The 24,698-nt window shown below is 36.0% G+C and overlaps 1 protein-coding gene across 1 annotated transcript; it reads right to left on the minus strand.

Annotated features, from left to right (window-relative positions):
• Positions 1-239: 239 nt before the first annotated feature.
• On the minus strand, positions 240-24,500 carry hrasa (HRas proto-oncogene, GTPase a). Its single transcript, XM_052543460.1, has 6 exons — positions 24,346-24,500; positions 10,771-10,912; positions 7,946-8,124; positions 4,305-4,464; positions 2,031-2,155; positions 240-929 (listed from the first exon to the last, which is right to left on the minus strand). The coding sequence occupies exons 2-5, from the start codon at positions 10,879-10,881 to the stop codon at positions 2,036-2,038; spliced, it is 570 nt and encodes a 189-aa protein (XP_052399420.1). The 5' UTR covers positions 10,882-10,912; positions 24,346-24,500; the 3' UTR covers positions 240-929; positions 2,031-2,035.
• Positions 24,501-24,698: the final 198 nt, after the last annotated feature.

Raw genomic sequence — 24,698 nt, forward strand, 5'->3', positions numbered from 1 at the left:
GTTAACAGAAATTTACACACAAGGCAGTTATTTTAAATTGTAAAAATATTTCACCATATTATTGATTTTACTGCATTTTTACTGCATACCGGGGTGCTTTTCTCGCCCCAAACCCACTTATGTTTCTACAACACCATTTTATTGTATTTTTTTCGGAAGTATATTGATGTAACTGCTAGGAAATATCTTTTAAATATTGTAAGATTTCCACAGACAGAATTTCCAAACAAACACAAAGCTTCCTCAAACAACTTAACAGTTTTTATTTAGGAAAATTCAGTCAGCCCGTTTAATTTTCTAAAGGTAACGTTCGTTTATAACATACACATTTACCAGCACACAGAACTAATGCTCCCGTTTGATTTCCACAAAGCCCTACTCACAAACGTTAAGACAACCTGCACGTTAAACAAAAAACACTCCTGATTATTTCTACACGGTTACCGCTCTTTTCGACATACAATGTACATACATATATGCTTTCCATGAGGTGCGACTGAGGCGGGACGGGGGTCGTGGGATGAGGTCACTAGTGTCCAGTCTTTTCCGTCGGAGCTGAGGAAGGTTTGTGTGTGACGTTGAGGTCGTGTGACGTGCCGAGTCCGTTTAAAACCAGTGTTGAGACTTCAAGAACAATAATTTAGCAGAAATCCACAGAGGCGCCCAGCGTTAGCAGACTGGGGTTACAAATAAAGAAGAGAAAGGAGTAAGTCATTAGTGGTGTTTATCAGGCAGACATGGACGTCCAGAGAGGTCATCCAGGGGTCAACGCGAGACCGCTTCCTGTCGCAAATGTCTGTTACGCAGGAGGCCTCACTCGCTTTTTGTTAAAAAGTCGCGTTCAGATGATGAGACGCTATGTCTTCCCTCTCTGGTCCAGTCTGCCGCACGGAACTGTGGGTAAACTCCTCCCAACACACACCTGTCAGCTGAGGACCAGAAAACAGGAAGCGATTACTGCAGATCACTGCAAACTAAAAGAAATATTATGTTTTGGATTTTTGTACCATTAAAATTTGTGGCATTTCGTTATCAATTCTCATTAACGAAATGGTAAAAAAAATATCATAATGTGACTGTTTTTTTATTTTTATTATTATTATTAATAGATTAAAGTCAGTACAAAAAACACAATTATAATGTAAAAACATATGTTAATATTTACAATATGAACGTATTCATTAATATGTTCATTAACATTGTGTTGGTTATTGTCATACCAATTTCTGTATAATTATATTATTATTATTGTTATTATTTATTATTTTATTATTAATACATAAACACACACACACACATATATATATGTGTGTGTGTGTGTGTCTGTGTGTGTGTATTATAGTCATGTTAAAGACAAAAAAAAAGGAAAACCATTTTTTCCCCAATTACTATATAATAATAATTATTATTATTATTATTATTGTTGTTGTTGTTGTTGTTGTTACGAATATTTAATTTTAATTAATTTTAATTAACACATAAATAGAATAATATAATTAATATTTAAAAATGTTATATATATTTTAAAATGTATATAATTTTTGAGGTGAAGTACACTACCAATAAAAAAAAGTTTCTGGTCAGTAAAATGTTTTATTTTTAATAAAAGTATACATTTCTTCAGCAAGGAGGCATTAAATAGGCTCTTTTGAACTTTCTATTTGTCCAATAATACACAGAAAGGTTTCTTGAGCAGCAAATCAGTAATGATGCTGAAAATGCAGCTTTGCATCACGGAATAAATTACATTTTTAACATGCATTCAAGTAGAAAACAGTTAAATTGTAATAATATTTGACATTATTACAGTTTTTACTGTGTTTTTGATCAAATGAATGCAGGCTTGTTGAGCAGAAGAGACTTTAAAAAACATAAAAGCATGAACGGTGGTGTACATAAATCCCACCATGCAATCAGCATTTCTCATCAGTTCTGTAATTTCTACTGGTGATTTGCGGTTTATTTAGTGTTGTGCAGTTTCACACAGTCCTTCTGTGTGTTGTGTCCTGTCGTGAGGTGTGTTCTGGCACCTGGATCAGGACACGACGCAGCGGCAGCTCATGCAGTCCTGTCCGCTCTCGTCCGGCGGGTTCAGCTTCCTCATCTTGTGCTGACGGATCTCTCGCACCAGCGTGTAAAACGCATCCTCCACACCCTGCACACACACCACACAACCAGTGCGCATGCTATCAACAGATCCCAGAAACTTCTCACATCTCACAGATGTGTAACAGGTCTGTGAACAGCACTGGTGATGACAACACACAAAAGTGACAGACATACTAGAGTAATGTGTGGTAAATTACTGGGTGTCTTTTTCTCACAGTTCTCATCAGATGGGGAAAACACAAAGCGGCAGTGAGTCATTTCCTGCAGTGTTATTCAATACAGCCTGAGTGAGTGACTCTAGACTCAGAAAGCCAAGGTATAGATCCATCATAAATGTTGTCCGTGAAAAGCTACAAACTGTAAAATCTTCAAGAAACAACCAGCACTTATGCACAGTACTTCATTACACACACATCTTTTTAAATATGAGACTTTTCATTCAGACAAAATGACACAATTAAATGCACAACTTGTCTCCTTCACAAAAATATTGTTTTGCAATGCGTGTTATTTCTAGTTTGAGGCAGGATTATTATAGTTAACTAGAACTATATCAAATAAATAAATAAAAATGTGAATAATTTTTCCATAAAATAACCGTTACCTACAATAAAATGTTAAATAAAAAAATAAAAAAATGAATTAAAATTTTATGTCAGCTTACTGCGAAAGCAACATTTCTCATTTTTATTCTATTACAATTTTAATAATAATAATAATTAAAACTAAAATAAAAAAAGCAAAAAATAAATAAATAAATTAAAAAAATTCAAAATATAAAAAAAAATTGTAAAATGTTAGTTTTATTTTTCAGAATCATTGATTAGATTTAATATATATATATATATTTCAGTGGTTCGGCGCGAGGATCTCTGTGAACCCAGTGTCTGTGGTATTTACCTGATCTCAGATCAAATTTATACATGTGTAGACACTTTTAATGAGACATTTATGAAATATATTAAAACGAAAGAGAAGTTAACAGACTCTTATTGGCCTGTTTAGACAAAATCTCCATAAAAAAAGCCCTGCAAACTAGTAACACATTATACAGACACTTCGTAGTAAATGGTATTAGATGATTTGTTTGTAAACAATGTTTTTACACCAGCATGTGGTGTTTAGAGCGAAAACATAAATCATTTTGTAAAGCAACTGGTTCAACTGATTTAAAGTTTTAAAAAGCTTTGTTTCTTCTATCAATACTGTGCTGTAAAATAAAATAAAAATAAAAAGTGTTTATTATTATTATTATTGTTATTATTATTATTTTTATTAATGCCAACTGATTTTAATGCAAGAACACTGGACGTGTGAATAGGCCCGAAAACACGTGAACAAACATTTTAGCTAAAATGAAGTTTAGCATAACTGCTGACTGTGAAAACTGTATCTGCATTTGTTGAGATTTTCACTGAATAATGGCCCTAATTTCAGTGCATTTATCACACAAAGCTGTGGTAGGAATTCAGAAGGCTTGAAATATTTGCATCGATTACCGATTTTAATAAATCATGAGTATTTTTTTATTTATTTTTTGTATTTAGTATTAGTATTTTTCTGCACAAAACAAAATCAAATAGCAATAAATAAATAAATAAATAAATACAAATAATTAAGTCACAAAACAAAGCAAAAAACTAAAACACAAAAGCAAAAAAGCACACAAAACAAAGCAATAATTAAATAAAATGACAAATAAATAAATGATTAAATAAATAAAAATAATAATAAAAAACACAAAACAAAGCAAAAAAACTAAAACACAAAGCAAAAAAGCACACAAAACAAATAAAATAAATAAAATGAAATAAATGACTATATAAATAAATAATTAAAAATAATAATAAAAAACACAAAAGCAAAGCAAAAAAACAACACAAACAAAAACACAAAAAAAAATAAAAGCAAAAACTAAAAAACATAAAACACAGCTAAAAGAAAAGAAAGGAAGGCAAAGCAAAACATAAAATACTAAAGAAATACTGTATTGTAGGTGGGTCAGTTATTTTGTATATATTTTACTCAGATGAGAATACTTTTAGAAATTTTGATGTTGGACACTGACTAGTTTTGCTCTAATAAATAAATAAAGAAAGAAAGAAATCAAATGACGTAAATGACTAAGTAAATAAATAAATAAATACATAACTCTTATCTTTAAAAGCCAGACAGATATCCTCCCACTGACTGACCTGTCGTGTTTTGGCGGAGGTCTCGATGAAGGGGATCCCGTAGCTGCGGGCGAGCTCCTGCGCTTGCCGTGTGTCCACCGTCCGGGTCGGGAGGTCACACTTGTTACCCACCAGCACCATGGGCACATCATCCGAGTCCTTCACCCGCTTGATCTGTTCCCTGAGCACCAACACAAGACAAGGTCAAACACAACCAGACATTGGATCGCAGACAAAATGTGGAAAAACATGATTTCATTATTGACTCTTTTAACAAACACTGCTAATCTCGAGTTGAAAAAATTAATCAGTTCAAGTTACTCCATGTCTCTTTAATCTTTAATCAAACACATTTGTATTCGCTCGTGAAAGGCACTCTTTCTCTGATGAGGTCAGTTTGATGAAGAGGATTATAAATATAACTTATTTAATAATTATAACTTCAGAAATGGGACACAGGAAGTTTCAGATTGCATGAGAAGGCAACAAAAAAAGCAGACGACAAAACTTTTGCTCATCTTTTGCTCTACACTCCACACGCATCGACGCATAATTTGAAGGTAAAAAACAACATATATGACACCATTTATGTCAAATTTTAGACCTGATTTGCAATCTATTATTGAAATATGAATTTGGTAAATAATTTTGAAATTTTAGCATTTATCATGTAGTTAGCATAGCTAACAAGCTAACACCACATTCTACTGAAATCAGTTGTGGGTTGAGTCATCCATGCGTCTTGTGGTTCTATGATGGTCAGTCTGCCATCTTTCATGTGTTTCTGAAGCTATAGATCATTGCGCTAGCACCGCCAAGGTCATGGGTTCGAATCCCAGCTAATTTTTAAACTGGTAAAATCTACATCAATTTGTATCAAAAGTGTCTGCATAAATGTAAAATGAATCAGACGACAATATATCATCCAGACACATAAGTCTCTACACAGAATAATTTTCTAAATCTTCTTTTTAAACATAGATTGTAAAATGTTATTTATTCCTGTGATTAAAGCTGAATTTTCAGCATCATTACTCCAGTCTTCAGTAGGGCTGTGTACTGCCAAGAATCTGACAATATATAATCAAATAATCAAATAATCAAATATTCAAAATATAATTTATTTTCCTTTTTTACGATTTTTTATAAGTAGAACAAAAAAATAAAATAAAAAATAAAAAAATAATAAAAAAAAAACAATAATGAAAAAAAAAAGAAAATAAATAAATAAAAATAAAAATAGAAACTATATACATCCAGGGAAAAAACATGTGTCTTATTTAAACTCAATCATTGACAACCTCAGATGACTTATTCTATTCTCAAATAACTTGACTAAATGATTATTACATACACATACAAACATATATTATTACCATATATATTATATATTAATCTTGATCTATTTAAGTATAGAAGCAAAATCTGATCTTCTTTCGGATACATATGCAACCCAATTCCTCCACTTTTCCAGAAAAACATCTCTCTTTAAGTTAACAAAAAAGGTAATCTTTCCATCATTTAAATCTCTATAGTCACATCTATCCAGTCATCTAATGTCGGTCTCTCTTGTTGCAACCATTTGCGAGTGATTGCCTTCTTACTGGCTGCTAAGAGGACGCCCATCAGATATTTGTTATCTACTGCAATAGTTTCTAAGCTAAAAAATTACATCTGCTTAATACCAATAAAAAAGTGCTAACAGGATTCCTAAAGAAAACAAAACAATTGTAAAACAATAAAATATATACAGATGTTGAACCTTTCCATGTGGATTTCACAGGTTTTTCATTTTGTATTTATGGTCTGTGTAGAATCAAAGAAACCGCGAAGCAAGCACCACACCAACTGCACAAAACGCCCCCAAAATTAAAGAAAGCTGCAGCCGCGGGGCGACCCTACAGCCCACCTCGACCCGCCCCGCGCAAGCCCCTCTTCACACACCGGGGGGGGGGGGGGGGGGGGCGCTCGCCAAAGTCCAGCAGAGGACGTTACTAAAAAACCCAAATGACGGCACACTTCAGCTTTGTACACCGAATCAGGAACAGGGACAATTCTTTCATCCTCCATTACTAGCAGCGAATAGCAATATTAATGCTAACATTAGTGGCGTGCTCTAATGCTAGTATTTCCCGTTACTCTCATCGATGAAGACTGCCAACTAACGGTCAGTATGTAAACTCAAAACGAAACAACTGCCATGAATCTTGTTTGAATTTTATTTTATTTTTTCAAATATCGATATTCCGTTTTTGAGAATCGATACAGTATCGCCAAACAAAATATCGCGATACTCCCGTGTATCGATACTTTCTTACACCTGTGGCATTTGGATCGATCAGACACACAAATGTTTGTTACATTTAACAAATAATATCTAACGCCTCCTCATCTAACCAAAGGGTCTATGGACCGTTCCCCCAAAAGGAAGCTTTCACCTCAAAATGGACAGAATCCAAAGGCCCAATATCTGATAACACTAAGTTAACCACGGCCAAAAATGTCTCTAAGCAACTCTTCACTCAAGTCTCTCAGAAACAGACACATAATGCACATAAAAATGGACTCTTCCCTAATTAATCCATAGAAAAACCTTTCTTTGAATTAATTCACATATACTTTAGGGCATTGTGTATGCTGTTACTGTTCTTGTATATTGTGTTTTGTGTATTGTATGTTTTATATATGCTTATGATTGATCACTAGTTAATATAACTTCATCTATATGATGTTTGGTATCTATGAGTTCGTATTTTCATCATCTAAATGAGACTGTATATTATATGTTGAAAGTTATTTTCCTTAACCAGGAAATGAATGTTCTTAGAATTGACAGACAGCTGACACTGAGAGGTCAAGTAAAAACTTACAGCGGATCTAAATATTTATGATTACTCATAAACTGTTCTGATTGATTGTTCATATTTCCCCTTTGAGCTGATTCGTTACACACCCCTAATCTTCAGTGTCACATGATCCTTCAGAAATCATTCTAATATGATTATTTTGTGTTTAATTTGTGCCTTATTCTAAACTTTTGACTGACAGTGTATATGATGCAAACTGATTATTGTACTGAACTGCCACCTACGGCTGATATTAAACAGTGCATTACTGTTCCCGTCTTGTACTGTACTACTTCATGTATTAAAAATCCATTACCCACAAACAACAAATGGACTGATATAATCCAGTTATATTTTTTCCCTCCTTTCATGTCCTTGAAAGCTCTCTCTCTCTCTCCTGCTCTCCTTTAGTCTAAATGAGTGATCGATTTCATCCCCCATCTCTCTTTCTGCCGTCCTTTCAGGCACAACTACTGAATATTTTGTGACAGATGCTCAGTCATAATGAAATTTAAGGATCCGACGGGGGTAATCCAAGTTGTGTTTCTGTTGTTTCATCAAACGTGCTGATAAATAACACTAAGAGCTGATAGTGGGCATCAGAATCAATGCTAACGTGATTTCGGCTCACGCTAGACGCCACTTTCTGTGATTTACAGTTGAACACGACACCTTCAGCTCTTGGCCTGAATAACACGAAAACATGTCTAAAACATTTATGGTTTAAATGTGGGTTGGACAGTGAGGGTTATTGAAGAGTTATTTTGAGGGCTAGACAGCTGATTTTCAAACACACACACACACACACACACACACCTGTATTGATGAATGTCCTCAAAGGACTTGGTGTTATTGATGGCGAAGACACAGAGGAAGCCCTCTCCTGTCCTCATGTACTGGTCCCTCATGGCGCTGTACTCCTCCTGACCTGCAGTGTCCAAGATGTCCAGGAGACACGTCTCTCCGTCAATCACCACCTGCTTCCTGTAGGAGTCCTGGAGAGAGACGCCCAGCCAAATCAACGCCAAACTCACCGTTTCTTGTTTATTTCTTACCCAACAGCCAACAATGGTTAGTTATTTCACACACATGGACATGATATGATGTCTTTAAAATTGCTTTTCTTATAATGTGCCGAATAAAGGACTTTGGGGACAAAAAAACGACGTGGATCAAAGCAGCAAACGGGCAGTAGAGAAGGTTGAGTTGTGTCCTGACACATAAACACGCATCTCTGTGCTCGTGTGTGTTAGCGCACAGCGACTCGGCCATAAAAAGATCATTGTTTGTCCAGAGATGGGTGTGGCGGGAAAAGAGGACAGAGAGAGCGTGAGGGACGTGTGGAAGCGCACACACACACACATCCCTCACATTGAGAGCAAACGCAGGTCAAGGGGAAACTCGTGCGGTTTATTTGACTCTGAGTGTGCTAAGAAACACACAGACTGAATGAATGAATGCTAGGGTCAGATTTGATTCATTGCTCAGTGCTGATGTGAGATATAGTGAAGAGAGGGACCACTGGTCAATATAAAGAAGCATAATGTACAGTACAAGAAAACTAAGGATGTACCAGAGTCAAATCAAGCACAAGGTTCCATTAGTTAACTTACATTAAGCTTATAAAAAGGTGGAACATTTCCAGTAAATTTCCTAAAACATTCCAGAAATTTTGGAAACTTTCCAGGTTTTTTTTTTTTTTTTTGAATATTCCAGGGATTTTTGTAAAGTCTCCAGAAATTTTCCAGTCGACCCCTTTGCAAACTTAACTAACATATAGGAATAGTTCACCCTAAAATGAAAATTTGCTGAAAATGTACTCTCCCTCAGGCCATCATTTGGAGAAATTTAGCATCACTTGCTCACCAGTGGATCCTCTGCAGTGAATGGGTGCCATCAGAATGAGAGTCCAAACAGCTGATAAGAACATCACAATAATCCTCAAGTAATTCACACCACACCATGTGAAGCGAAAAGCCTCCCATCAATCCAACATTAAGGCATTTTAACTTTGTTAAACTTTGCTTCCGGCCAAAATATGAGTCCACAATCCATTTATAACACTTCTTCCAGTGAAAAAGGCCATCCACTGATGTCCCTTCACATCAAAATCCATTGATATAGTAGTGCAGAATTGTTTTGAATTGTCCGTTTTGCTTGCAAACGGTGCTTGATCTGTGCAGATTTCTCTCCTGGTTCAGGCAAGGTGAATTTTGTTAATGGAGTAAGCAATATTATGAAGAGAGGACTGGTTTGAAAAAATGGTTTGAAGTTAAAAACGCCCAGATGGATTGCAGGTTTTCTCTTCACTACATTAACTGATGGACTGGACTGGAGTGGATTACTTGAGGATTATTGTGATGTTTTTATCTGCTGTTTGGACTCTCATTCTGATGGCACCCATTCACTGCAGAGGATCCACTGCTGAACAAGTGATGCAATGCTACATTTCTCCAAATCTGATGAAGAAACAAACTCATCTACATCTTGGATGGCCTAAGGTGGGGGGGTACATTTTCAGCAAATTTGAATGTTTTTTGGTGAACCATTCCTTTAATTATAGGCAATGATTACCTAAATGAGAAACACAATGTAGGCTACATTTCATTGCTTTCATTAAATGAAGAAAGTTTGTTCATCGGCATTGTGAAAGTTATCAGTATTATACTGACCTCTGAAATCTCTGTAACTCTTTACAATAAGTTTCCATTAGTTAATCCATTAACTAACAATAGACTATACAATTTTTACAGTATTTATTAATCTTTGTTAATCTTAGCCAATACAAATACAAATGTTCATGGTTAGTTCATATTACCTCAGTTCCATTAAATTATATAAATAGATATATTTTATTAATTTTGACAAAGTTAAAATTTAAATGAAGATGAATAAATGCTTCAGAAGTAGATCATTCATGCTTACTACTGCAATAAAGCAATGCTAATGAATAAAAGCCTATTGTAAAGAGTTACAAAAAAAATCTTTCTTGACAAGATATTTCTACAAGAAAGCATGACATATTGTGGATTAGGGGAGTTGCAATATTGCCGATAATTACCATGGGATTTAAAAAGTATAATACTGATGTCATGTTAATATTACACCAGTAAGAAATCTGGTTGACACTCCAACACAGTAGGTGGCAGCACTGCACATTAATCCCAGCTGCCATCCATCACCAAATGGGAAAAAAAGATGATGACTCAATGTATAGCTATTAATAATCCAATACAATAATTTAGCTAGAATAAAGAAGATATTTCACTGAATATTAGACCCATTAACTACCACTGTATGGACAAAAAATACTCTAACTAGCTGCTACAGCATTGCTGACCTTCCCAATGATATACGATAGACAACTATACTATTTGTATGATGTTACAGTTTATAATTATCATTAGTATGATCATATTTCGTGATTTGTTAAATTACAGTCAGCAAAAGCGGTAAATAGAAATTGGCAAAAAAAAAAAAATCACTTATTATCTAACAGCTGCAGTTGAAAACACAAACACAAAGTGCAGTTATTGATTATGTACTGATATCTTCCGCAGGGGCCTGATGATATTTTATATATAGCTGATAAACCATATATATTACTGGCTGAGATCACTCAATGAACACACAAACATTACCTCTATAGTGGGGTCGTATTCATCCACAAAGTGGTTCTGGATGAGTTGGATGGTGAGAGCGCTCTTGCCCACGCCTCCAGCGCCCACCACCACCAGCTTGTATTCAGTCATTCCTTCACTCCTCTTCAACCTCTCTCCACACCTGAGGAGAAACCAGCAGCACCATCAATACAGACGAACCTCCAGCACTGCTTTGTTGAAATTAGCAAATGAGAAGTCTAAAGTCTCACTGTCTCACTTCCAAATCGTTGACTATTTGACTAAATATTTTTCATTTTAACTTAAGCCTGCAGATTATTACAAGCTGGTTCATTTTGGTGCCTTTTCTGTGGTTATTCATCAATATTAAGGACCAGATACAGCAAGCCGACTTTAAAGAACTAGCAGCGACGAAGTCCGATTGAAGTCACCTACATCTCGGACAAATAGATATGTTTGAACACAACACAGACTACAATGAACAATGCATGTACATTCTGCACCTGCGTGAGAGGAAACTCCTCTCCATACCAGTAGGTGGCAGCAGTTTGTATGGGTCACTCATAAAGGACTGTGAATATACAAATGATAAACAACGCAGCGCAACAATTTTTTTGTCTTGTGTACTGGTTCACCAAGTTCGCCAAGTTAACACTGCACGATTTTCAAAGTCTTCAGATGACTGTTGTTTATTTTTCAGTCAGAACTCATTTCGCACAGCAGGATTTTGAGTCGCAGACAGGTCCAGGTACTATTAAGAATGCAAAATATTTCATGGGTGTCTGTGATCATCTCAGATCGCGTCTTTGATCCTTTACACTGTGTGATTGTTACCTGTATGTACCGATTTGCCAATGATTTTGGCATTGCCTACGTTTTCACAAAACCTGTCGGCAAGTAAAAATCTGAGCTAAAATCGTACAGAGTGAAATCGTTATAAGCTTACCAGCCAATCTAGGATGTTTCCTACAGCCTTTGTTAGCCAACTATCGCAAGTTCCCTCTTTGGAAACAAAGCTAAATGATTTGATGTTTTACGAAACCATAGTTGCAACGAACATTCGCAAACAGTATCGCAATCTTTTGTGGTCAGAACTACAGTTCGGCTCAGTCTTAAGGAGTGCATGAAGGTACGTTTACAAGACAATCATGTACTAAATATGAAAAACTCTTTTACGTATAAAAAGTTTTACGTATAGACAACAATGTTGTCAAAATGATCCCTGTTCACATTTTTCCAAATTGAAAAAGACTAAAAACGTTTTATGCCGCTTTATGCAAACCAGGCCAGTAATTGGCGATGTCACTTATGTACAGAAATATTAACATCTGCGCACATGTGTATTCCTATAGACTGATCACGTATTACACATGCGCACAACATCAGAGTTTTCACAAATCAATGATTTTGTAGCTTACATGGAGACGATAATGATATACTTTACAAAAGCTTGTACTTTGAAATCCGTTTCAGGCCACTCAAACCTTATGGAAATTAGGGCTTGGTGATAACACGTTTACAATAATTGATCACAATTTATTTTAAATGTTCAATACAATGTCTACACGCCAAAAGCAGTACAAAACAGAATCCCATTAGAAGGCTTTTCCATGGATTTACTGTAGGAACACTAACAGCACCATGGTATTGTGGCAGAAACGTCAGATTTTAATATGGAATTGTATTTTATTATTAATGTAGACATGTATTAAATGTATTAAAGGAGTAAAGATTGTTATCTAGCTATAGCATTTTTGCATAGTGTGCATATGTATTTATCCCCCCACAGTTACATTTTACCATAGTATTGCAGTGATATGTGTGGTTTTACCTTTAGTTATCATGATCTAATTGTGTGATACTATAGATGACCAACAGTTAATTTTAATAATCTACCAACTCAAACAGTCAGAATATTTTCATATTAACCTATAAAGATGAGGTTGTTATGATTTTTACTTTCACATGATTTCTATCCATATCATCCTGCCCTAATTAACAATGATTTTACTACAAATAACTACAAAATAACACACATTCAAACATAATACAAATAACATATATTCTAAAATCATAAACATCTTTAAGACATCTTCTAAACATCTGCAATACGTCTATAGGACTTTCTCTATCAGATGAGCGAACACCAAAAAATATGTCTTGTAGATGTAATGCAGATGTCAAATAGACGTCTATGTGATGTGCGTGTGCTGTCAGGGAAACTATGGTTAATTTTTTGTAGGAATACGCTGATTTTGTATAAAAGAATGGCCAAAAGACATAAAAATGATTCCGTTTTTTGTTGAAAATGGTGTCGTGTAAACACCAAGACCAAGAGTCTTGGAGAATCTCTCCTACAGAAATCTGGAATGCTCTTTCATGTTTCACTGTTTAGTATTCAGTGACCAAACCCGCACAGAACTGCAAGGAAGATAAACTATGAAATATGAAAAGCATTCTGGCACTTGAAATAAGACCCGAGCTTGCAGTGCACTGAGCTTTAATCTGAAAAATGATCATTTGGTGAGTTTCGGTTCAAGTTTCAACATGGTCTAAAACAACATTAACTCTAAATGTGATCCAGCAAGCGTCCCTCATTGGTTATTTTGTTATGGCTGGTAGGTTTCGGGTGGTTGATGTTGTTTTGTGTGGTGTCCTGTGGTTTCATCACAACTGGGTTTCCAAAGAAGAATCAGCTCCTGAGAAATGCAAATCAGTGTCTACTATTTCGTAATGTGACTTGTTTTAGTTAGTTATTTCTGCCCCACATGACATGCGAGAGTTGGGGGGGGGGGGTTAAGTCAAAAATCAAGCATACATTCCCACAATTTTTCCATTCATACCCTTATTCTAGTAAAATTGTAGCCCTAATTTTACTAAACAAGGAGACCAAATTAGTACAATGTTGCCTCGATTTAACTAACATTTTATAAAATAGGGCCACAAATTACATTTGTTGAAAATGAAACTCTTAACACACATTGCAAACTCTTAAAGGGACAGTTCACTCAATTACTTCACCCCTATGTCATTCCAAACCGTTATGACTTTTTCTTCTGTGAAAGTCAGTGGGGTAGAAGAAAAAAAACATTCTTAAAATATATTTGTTTTTGTTCCACAGAGGAAATAAAGCCATTCAGGTTAATGAGTTAATGATGACTTCATGAACGTTATTCATAAATATCCTCATACTTATTGAGTGCGGGTCGTGGCATTCTGCACATTTAATTAAGCTAAAAAATAAAAAGATCAAACTATTTTCAACTCTGTTTTTCAAGGTTGTTATTATGTAGTATAACAAATATCGTTAATCATAAAAAATTGTAGTCTAAAAACTTTGTACATGTGTTTAAATTAGTTTTTTTCTTTATTGTGGACACACTTATTCGTCGTTGACCCTGCCTCATGTCACATAACACACTACAAGGTGCACTTTAACACACAACAGTGGTGAGCATCTAAAACAGCACATCACCAGACAGACTATATTAGGCCCAGGGAGTGGAGTTTTATTATTAGATATCTATTTGTCTTCACTGGACTGTAAGCACAGCTCAGGATCGGCAGAGGTGCGTCTGCAGCATTAATGGTTCATGAAAACACTACATTTCTTGGTACTATTGAGACTGAGACTTATGTCCAGAACAGTGTATCTGTGAGTACTGGATGATTAATGAGTAACTCTACAAACACACACACACACACACACACACACGACTGAGCTATTAAAGGCAAAGGGCAGGGAGTTCATTCATTATGTATGACTGCCTTAAATCCTTGAAAGCCAAACAAAGCACTGGGGAAAATGCAACAGAAAAATGTAAGATTTAAGTAGTAATATATATAATATAAAATAATAATAATATAAAAATAGTAAAAGAAAAAAAAAAAATGGTTTTAAATATGTGAGACAACATTCACATTAAACTTACCTTTCATAATGAGACATATTTCTGAGTGAAACAGAATATTCACCTGGAAATAATGTTGGGTGGGACCAGGGTTATTTGAAATAAACTAAAATAAAAAAAAAAAGAAAGAAATTATATTAAATAAAACTGAAAAAAAAAATGCTTAAAGACAACAAAAAATTATAATAAAAATGAAATAATAAAAATAATAATAATAATAATAACTAGAACTTTAACTAAAATGAACATGAAAGGCAGAAAATCTTCAGATATTTCAAATTAAATAAATTAAAAGTTGATTCAAATTAAAAAAAATATACTAAAATACACTTGATCATGGGACTTCAGGAAATCTTAATTTGAGTGAATTGCGCAAAGTATTCTATATATATATATATATATATATATATATATATATATATATATATAAAAAATAAATATTTTTTGTTATACCCTCATGCATTTGGTTACATCACAAGAAAAGTTGTTTCACTGTTACCTTTACATTACATTTGATTACAATTCAATGAAATGACTACAAAAAATGACTACAAAAAATAATATTTCAATTAAAATAGCATGCTCTAATAAACTGTTATTAATAAAGTAAATATGTCATAATTTGTGTAAAAAAAAAATGATTTACCATCTAGTTAAATTAAAGTCCAATAGTCATTCTCAGAAAAGCATATCATGTCTGCTGATGTTCATAAGTAGTTTTATAAAACCTGTGGTGAGTGACAGCATCCCTTTCGGTTTCAGTTTAACATGGATGAACAATGTTTGGCCAAATTTAGGCCATGATTTGAATAAGCCTTCCAACTAAACTGGGGCACAGAGAGGGGAGGATGAAAGAGTAACACACACACACAAAGAGGGCAATGAAAGTTTGATTAGGACCTTCTGTCAGAGCGACATGTTTTTTGGGATGAACATTGGATCAGTAGAGAGAAGACTGCAGGTCCCATCAGGGAATCTCCATCCCACGCTCTCCAAGACTCACAATCAGAGCCAAAGCACTGTCCCAATGAGGTCCCGTAGTCCTGTACGGTTTCTAAACCTGACACAAGTGGTTTTTTCAGAGTATTTTAGACCCAAGAATGAATGTTCATCCATTTCTACTCACCCTCGAAGCATCCTAGATGTGTGTGACTTTCTTCTTTCAAAATAATCCAATCTCAGTTATATTAAAAAATGTGCTTGCTCCTCCAAACCTTTCAAAGGGGGTAAGCGGGTGTTTGTCATAACCTTTAACAATTAGTGGTCAACCAATATATGAATATTTGGCCTTTTTCACTCAGTTCTCACATCCTCCCGCTTGTTCACTGTCGTCATTAACAGTTCTGTCTAATACAGATAGAAGTTGGTCTAAAAATCTGACAAAACGGTTAAACAAAGGTATTACATGTATACAAATAAGTAATATAACAATTGCTTTTATATTATTAGTAATAGAAAAGCAGACATGTCTCGTTTGCTGTCAGCATTTAGCAAATACACATCTACATAATTTGAAAAATCTTTGAATGTATATTAAATCATAGACTGTATTAAAAAACATGGATGTAGTGTGTAGTGTTTTGAAGCTAAAAGTGGGCGGAGCCAGGTGTCACCATCTTGGCAGCGTGTCACCACACGTCACTCCTGAATAATCGAAAATGGGCAAAGAAGCGGGAGCTGGTTGCTGAAGCCACGCCCACTTAGCTCGACGGCAGTGACAGTAGCAGCAATCCACCTGTCACTCAAGTGGCCACGCCCTTAATTATGCAGCACTTTAAGGGTATATAAAATTAAAAAGGCCGAGTTATAAAAAAAATTCACCCCCCTCATAGTTGTCATGAAGGGCAAAATTAGCTATATAGACCAAAATCTTTTTTTCTACCTGGCTGTAAACATATTTTTTTCTGCTGTAAAGTTGGCCATTTTAGTCTATGGGACTGACTCCCTTTTGCAGCCAGCGTCTAGTGTATCCCAATGCACACAAACTTCCCAAATTACTTTGCTATGTTGGTTACAGTGTTGACTTTTTATGAAATACTTGTTTATTTGTGAAAATACATTGTCATATAAAGTATGTTTATTTTACACTTTTATTTTTTAATCCAATTTCTAATTATTTTTAATTTCTTAAATATTGTTTGAAATAAGTAAATTTATAGCAGCCACCCTGCTTTCCAAGATATCGGCATCAACTGTGAAAAAAAAACAAAAAACTATATCGGTCGACCACTAGTAACAATATATCTTGTCACAACTTATTAAAGCAAAAAATATGCAACAATATGTATCATGTATGGTTCAAACAAAAAGCAAGACAGGAGGTGTTTCTCAATGTCAAGGAAGGATCCTCAGAAGCCAGTATTTCCAGGATGCTACGTCATCGACATCCGTCGAAGGACTGTTCCAATGACGAGGATCCTCGGAATTTCAACCAAGGACTGAGTCCTTCTTTTGAAAAATATCCCATACACAGGAAAGGATGCATATGTGTATCCTTCGCGCTCTCAAATCATCCACAATCCTATGCGCGCAGCTTTGCTATCTTGTTCAAAAATTCAAAAATGTCGAATGTTAGCGGAGTCGGGGCGTTAACGTTTTTTATTTATGTTACCAAACATTTGTTATAACTAGTAAATATAAGTAAAGTTTAACGTTTAAATACAAGTACAAATTACTACCATACTGATATTGTAAATTTTACAAATGGTTAACTGAACCGGACCTGTCATTTAACAATTGTTAGCTTGGTTGTGTCATCGGCATTTCTTTTATAAATAACTAGTTAAGTTGTCCAATTTAAGGATACCATTATTCAAACAGACCTTTTCACTGACGTAATGACGCAATTACGTGCACTTGCTAGCCTGTTCCATTTACGTGTTCCCCAAATGCTAAAGAGGAGTCTCGCCTAGCCTCTGATGGAAGTGACCAGTCCTGCCAAGGAAGTATCCTTGACATTGAGAAACGCCTAGAGTTAATTTAATATCAGATAAGGTAATGGTGTATTAAATTTGACAAACCCAGAAAATCAAACATAAAATTAATTACTAAAAATACTAAAAAAAATATTATTATTTTTTGTGAAATGTAATATATAAAAAAAAAAGTAATACATATATGTAGTCAGAGACCGAGTGCAAGCATACATGTATAACACAATTCTGTATTTCTAAAAGTATGAATATTTCTATTCAGATATCATGAGGGTATCGTATCTTGAGATCAGCATTGTGTACTGAACCACACTGTGTATTCTTACATCCCTAATTTATTTTATTTCTGCTTTATTTCAATAAATAAATTAGGGCTGAAATGATTCATCGAGTTACTCGATTACAAAAATTCCTCAAGGCAAAAACTCTGCCTCGAAGCCTCGTTAAATTCCTATGACGCACACTATATGTGCTGGGATCTGATTCACACGGAATGAGAAATATATATTTTTTTTATTTGTCAACCAATAGGTATTACCTATTACCTACTTCTATTTAACAATATTACAACATTTTCCTGTTATGTCTTTAAAGCTGCTTTGAAACAATCTGTAAAAAATAAAAATAAATAAAAAAAAGCGCTTGTTCAGCTCACATTTATTTACATGTCCCCTCTGGTTAATCATTTCTGACCCACCTATTCGAAGTTGAATGGTTAACGTTAGTGTCATGAACACACCGCTGTCAATTTTGAGAAGAACCACCTTCAATCAAGTTAATAGCAAGCATTTAAGGGGCCTGCTAAAAAGGAAGCTATATTAGCGTTAGAATAACATAAGGCTGTAAATATCGAATATTTTAGTAATCGGGTCTATGATAGGCTTTTGTACATTCTGCTGAACAACAGCCTTTAACTGGACTTTTATTTTGACGGGTTGGCGTACATTTACAGTTCTGTGTATGTGATGTGGCGCTGTTTTTACTTAAATCAAACGGTCAAATGCTCATGAAGTGACTGTCAGAGCAGTTCTGGGGATGTTGTTCATGTGTTCACGTGATTATTTAGTGAGACAGCGGACGCTGAATTCACCGCGAGCTTAATGCGCGCTTACGTGTGTTTAATGAATGAAGAGGCGCTTCTGCGCCATTCATTAACAGAGACGCGCAGAACATGCAGGATTCATATTTAAAAAGACTATTCCGGCTTAATACTTACAGATATTCGTCCATATCGTGATTTGATGTAAGTGCAATGACCTATTTTTAATGAATTCATTCAATAACATAACAGCTGTTGTTTTTTCGAGGCACGCTGTACATAACTTCTAGTCATTGCCCCCCTGCCACAGTTACCCGGTCATTATGTGGGAAACACTGCAGATATATTTAGAATAAGTTAAACGATAACGTTATAGTTTGACCTCTTATTAACGTTCGCACTCTTCCACTGATAAACATGGTATTAGCTTCGTGGCTAATCTAATATAGCAATGCATTAGTGGCTGTAAGTGATGTTACAGAATATTTATAAGTGATAATGATAGGACCGTTAGCTAGAACTACCACATCATTGTATATACAGTGTATGAACTAAATCATTTCACATGAAGAACGACAGACTCACCGTCAAAACAGAAAAAAAATCTCCGTGGCTGGCTTGGCTTATCGCTTTCTTCGCTAGTGAATTTCTGGCGCTGTTGTCAACTCTGGAGCTGCAGAGCTCCCTCTGGTGGGTAAACTATGCAACACTCATAACATGAGTAAAGCATGAGACTCCGTTTCTCATGTTCCATCGGCCATTATAAACGCCGATGCCGATTTAAATGCAATAAGCTCATATCGGCCGATAATATCGGCCGGCCGATATATCGGTCGGGCTCTAATGTTTAGTTATAATTTGATTTTAACCCAATGACACATACTGTACCAGGTTTTTGTGTTGGGAACTGCAAAGTGGACAAACCAGTTCTGGGTTAGCTAGGGTAGTTAAATGTGTGATTACAAGATGGAAATGTCCTGGTTAGATTAAAGCCATTTTCAGCATGAATGCAAGGCGATTTACATCGTAAACAAGATAATTCACAATGTCCATATATGTGCATGGAGGTAAATGGTCCAGGTCTCTGTGCCATTCCGCTGCAAGGAGCTCGTATGGATCGATATTTTGGATGCCTGAGAGCTTCTCCAAATACCGCTGTTTTGTGCTTGGTGTGAGCTTGTTTCTGTAAGGTCCCCTTTCCTTCTCCTTATCTTGTTGCATTGCTTTACTTTCTTCATTTCTTTATCATATTCGTAGATCCGTCTCTGTTCCGCCGACATAATGCGCAAAAATTAAAGAGCTCTGAAATGTTTAGTCGCGCCGCTATGAAGTTCTGAAGGCATTGCCCCTGGCAACCGATAGCGTGTCCTACCATCATGGCCGACCGGCTCAGACCCCTCCCAAATCAACCCAAATCGGCACGTGACTCCTCACTCTCAATACAGTGGCCTGCTGCTCAGAGAATTTCGCTGTACCGGATCTGTCTCTCTCTCTCTGTTTTTTAGAAGACGTGAAAGGGGGCGTGTTTCAAGATACGCAATGGAGTAGACCAAACTACACAGGGAGGGAGGGAAAAACAGTTTTATAAAGTGTAGCCACACTTTAGACCTCTTTGGCATTGTATTTAACGGAAACGTTTTGAGAAAAAACAACTACACTTGTGTTGTGTGACTGCGAGTATCTTCAGAAATCCTCCCCGTCCCGTCACGTCACGTGGTGGTGGACAGCCAATCACGGCGAATTTAGGTCCTTACATGCACGTATGCTACAAGCTCACACAGACACAGCCGCTTGGCAAAAAAAACGGCCACTTGGCTTTTGGAACTGAAAGATAAATAACTTTTTCATACTCATAGTATCGAAGTTTTTCGTTTGAAACCATAAAGGCATCAAAGTTCGGTACCCAGCCCTAAAAATAAGTATTTTCTTTATAGTTTTTACGATATCCAACACTGGTCTTAACTGGTTTAACCTGGCAGGTTTAGTGAAAAAATGGGTGGAAATCCTCTTTTAATGGAAGTGTAAGGAATTTTCCCCGTTTGGTAATCTGGCAGGTGAATGTGGTAAGTGTGATTGCTTAGGAAAGCAGCAACATTACTCTCGTCAGCAAGTGCCGTGATTTATCATTGAAAAACTACAGGCAAGGCTGAAAGCAAGAACTAGACATCAGCTCTGGGATCTGCCAAGGCTTTAGAGCCGCATACATACACCCTGTCACCATGAGCGGCCAATATGAAACCCTATAGTCTCTCTGGAAGCCCAGGATAAACTTACTGACACTATCAGCTCTGCGCTTTACTGACATGCATCCAATACCTAGGCCTTGAAATGAAAATGATTTGCCTAATTGTGATCCCGATAATTAGATTCAATTAAAAATCTTACATTGATAAAGATTATGTTAAGGCACAAGAAAATGGTCTCAACAGAATCTGAAGTATCAATTTTCAACAAAAGCTTCCAAAGCCTCAACCCTACAACAGGACTAGGACTAAGTGATTTCCAGTTCGGCTCGGACAGTAAAAGGAATCTCACAAGGGAGACGAGGGAATCGAACACTGAGGAACCATAACAGATCCAGACTGACATCATCCCCCAAAATAACCAGCACTGGCCAGATCATTACATCTGTCTAGCCTAAATGTGCTGCCCTGCCCTGCAGACACTTCAAGACAATGTTTGTCTGAATGCATGGGTAATACATTACTGTACACGGTAGGGCTGCACAATTATGACAAGAATCATAGTTGTCAATTTTTCCTTTGAAATTGTAATTGCGATTATTAATTACGATTATCACAATTTACATTGAATGATGTTTATACCATTGTTTGAAGCAACTGCATGCCATATTTTTATATGAAAATAAATGAGCTGTAAACACTAACACTGAAAAACTTGTATTGCTTTTCTATAGTATTAAGCCTCAAATGTCAACTAAACATTGACAGAGTTGTTTCTTCTTTAAATAAGAAAATAGTAAAACATATGAAAGGTATTATGATGTTATACTAAAACTAAAATTAAAATGATGGAAAAACTTTTAAGATAACCTGTAGCAAGAAAAAAAAAAACATGTGAAGCACACAGAATAACACTTTGAACAATTACATAATTGTGAAATCCGTGATTGTAATCGCGATTAGAAATTTGATTACCTGTCCATTCCCACTTGCACGGTAATAATTCATTAATACAACAATATGTCTCAAATAAATAATAATTTTAAAAAGCATAAACTGGTTTTCCTTTAGCCATAGTTTTTTCAACATTATTCATATACGATTCTAGTATGTAATAATGTTTTAGAATTTATTTTTGATTTAAGTTTTTGTAATTTTACTAGGTGCTTGTCATTTTTATTATTTTTCTATCTATTTATTTATTTTTTAAGAACATGATTTTGTGTATTTGGTGTAATGCATTGCGTTTATGCCATTTAAGGTTAAAAACAAAACATTATTTTCCACCTAATGTACATTATTGTTACTCCTCTAAAGGGATTCACATATCGCGCCTAAAAATGCTTTCTCCTTTTCACAAGTGCTTGAGCTCCCGTGGCGTCTGTCATTGCTATGCAACCATGAACTGTGCTTTCCACAATGACGAGGAAGTATCAGCTATGATCAGCTGTTCAGCTGAGCTTTCGATGTTATCATTATCTTAAGTCGTGGACCGGCAGCAACAGTATCACTTGTGCTCGCAAATGCAGCCTAGTGATGCGCGGGTCGGGTTTTTTTCCAACCCGCGGGTCCCGCTTTTATGACATTATTTGGCCCTCCCCAGGCCGAAAATAAAGTAAAATTTCTTTACCCACCCCGACCCGCGTATTGGGGACATCACAGAAGATGCGTTGCTACTTAGACTTTCGTATTGTAACCTTATCAAAGACCCTAATAAAATATGAAAATATATATTCCAAATATTTAATATAGGCTACATGAAATTGCACTAGTGATAGTTCGTTCGAGCACGACTCTTTTAGGTGAACTAATCACTCTTCTTCACGTAATCCACTGACTCATATTTCTTGTTTACTGAAGTTCCTCCCTCCACAGCAGCACGCGAGCGCGGCGCTATTAGCAGTGCATGCGCAGCTCGTGAACAGCTCTGTCAACTGTTTCATCCTGTCAAAGAGTTACTATGTTCATTTACATATTTAAAGGATTTGCCACTGATGATTCAAACGCAAATTTTGAGCAGTGTAGAGTAGCGCTTGTTGTTTGTCGTTTCTCCAATCACTAATGCAGACATGGTTTTATGATTACGTGGCTTGATTTCATTATAATCAATAATTATGTCCCCACGGGATGCAACAAATGACTCATTTGTAATGGATTTTATTGGTTTTATCTCATCATGCTGGTGTTCTGACTGGGACACAGCTTCACAGTATGGTGAGGGGCATAACATTTCCGTCACACGCTTGAGGCATTCGGCCAATCACAACGCAGTGGATAGCTGGCCAATCAGAGCACACCTCGCTTTTCAGATCGATGAGCTTTGTAAAAATCTATGCGTTTTCAGAAAGGAGGGGCATAGAGTAGAAATAATGGGTTAGGGTTAATAATGTAATGAAATAATGTACAGTATGTGGAAAATGTTTTTTGAACCTTAAACTGCATAAACATTTCATTACACCCAATAAACCAAATAATGTTATTTTTAGCAACATCACATGACCCCTTTAATTGATAAAACCTAGTCTCATAATGTGACAGCACCTACTCACATCTTCTTAAACAGTCTTTAAGACTTCAGGAGAACATATGTTTCCTTTCACTTTGTAAACAATGAAAATCCACAAAACACGCTGTAACAATCAACAACAGGCGCAGTAAAATATCAAACTTTTGTACTTAAGCGACCTTAACTTTACTGACCTGCGTTAAATCAGACAATTTAACTTCCGCACTGCACTTCATCAAATCCTACTATGTTGAGGAATCTTAATATTCATAAGCGGAGCCTTTGCCATTGGCACGATATCAAGCGACGTCAGCGGATACTAATTAGAATTCAGCAAACGGTCCTTCTCAATTGGACCATTGCGACGCAAACTTGGGAAGGACTACTTAATATGCATGAGCTCGTCTTCGTCATAGTAGAATTCGCAATGGTTCGTCCGGTACTACGGGGCGTCACCCGAGTCTATACAGAGAGGCTCGTAACGGTCACATGTATGTCACTAAAACCTAACAAATAAGACAACAGACAACATGTTTACATTTAGTGTAAGACGTGAAATATTTTCCGTGAACGGCAAGCTGGCGGGAAAAGAAGCAACGGTCCGTCGTATCGATTGCTGAGTCTGGTTCAATGTAAACTGATTCAGTGTTTACATGCTTAAACAGGTTTGGGTAACTACAATATAAACTAATTAAATGAATACTATATGATTTCTATTTTTTTTTCTTTTTCATCAAATAGTTTAAAATAAAACGCTGATTATTAAAATGACTGGACATTACTGGAATCCATAAGGACCATCGATGACTGATCGTTCACACAAATGTAAACATTATCCATGCATTTATAAAAATGCACCAATAATCACCATAAATATCGTCCAACTGTGTGTGTAAATTAATATAAATATGTGTTTTAGGTGAGCAATACTTTCAACTATGAGTCGCTCCACTTGGTATCCTTACGATATAACATTGCAATCAAACGATTTATGCTTTAATAACAAAAAAAAATATCACTTCACCTCTGATTCCCCGGATACAGTCACTTTTCAGGAGATTTCGATTCTTTCGAGATTTCCCTGAATTGCATTAGATGTAGAAGACAGTCCAGGGTGAACAATGTGCTCCGCTGTAGTGTGTATGTGTGTGTGTGTGTGCGCGCGCAGTACAGCCTACGCCCAGCCCCACATCACACGCAGCCACGCCCCTTCATCCCAATCACCAATCCTACTGCGGCAGAAGCTCAGCTTATAAATATTAAGTAGATCCTGGTGACGTTGCTCGGTATCTTTCGCCGATTCCAGAAAAGTGGCTCGTTTAGCGCCTGAGAGTCTGATCGACAGCCAATCACAAGGCTTCGTCCCAACTACTAAAA

This window comes from Carassius gibelio, chromosome A25 (assembly GCF_023724105.1).
Source record: "Carassius gibelio isolate Cgi1373 ecotype wild population from Czech Republic chromosome A25, carGib1.2-hapl.c, whole genome shotgun sequence".
In the NCBI taxonomy this organism is placed as follows: Eukaryota; Metazoa; Chordata; class Actinopteri; order Cypriniformes; family Cyprinidae; genus Carassius; species Carassius gibelio.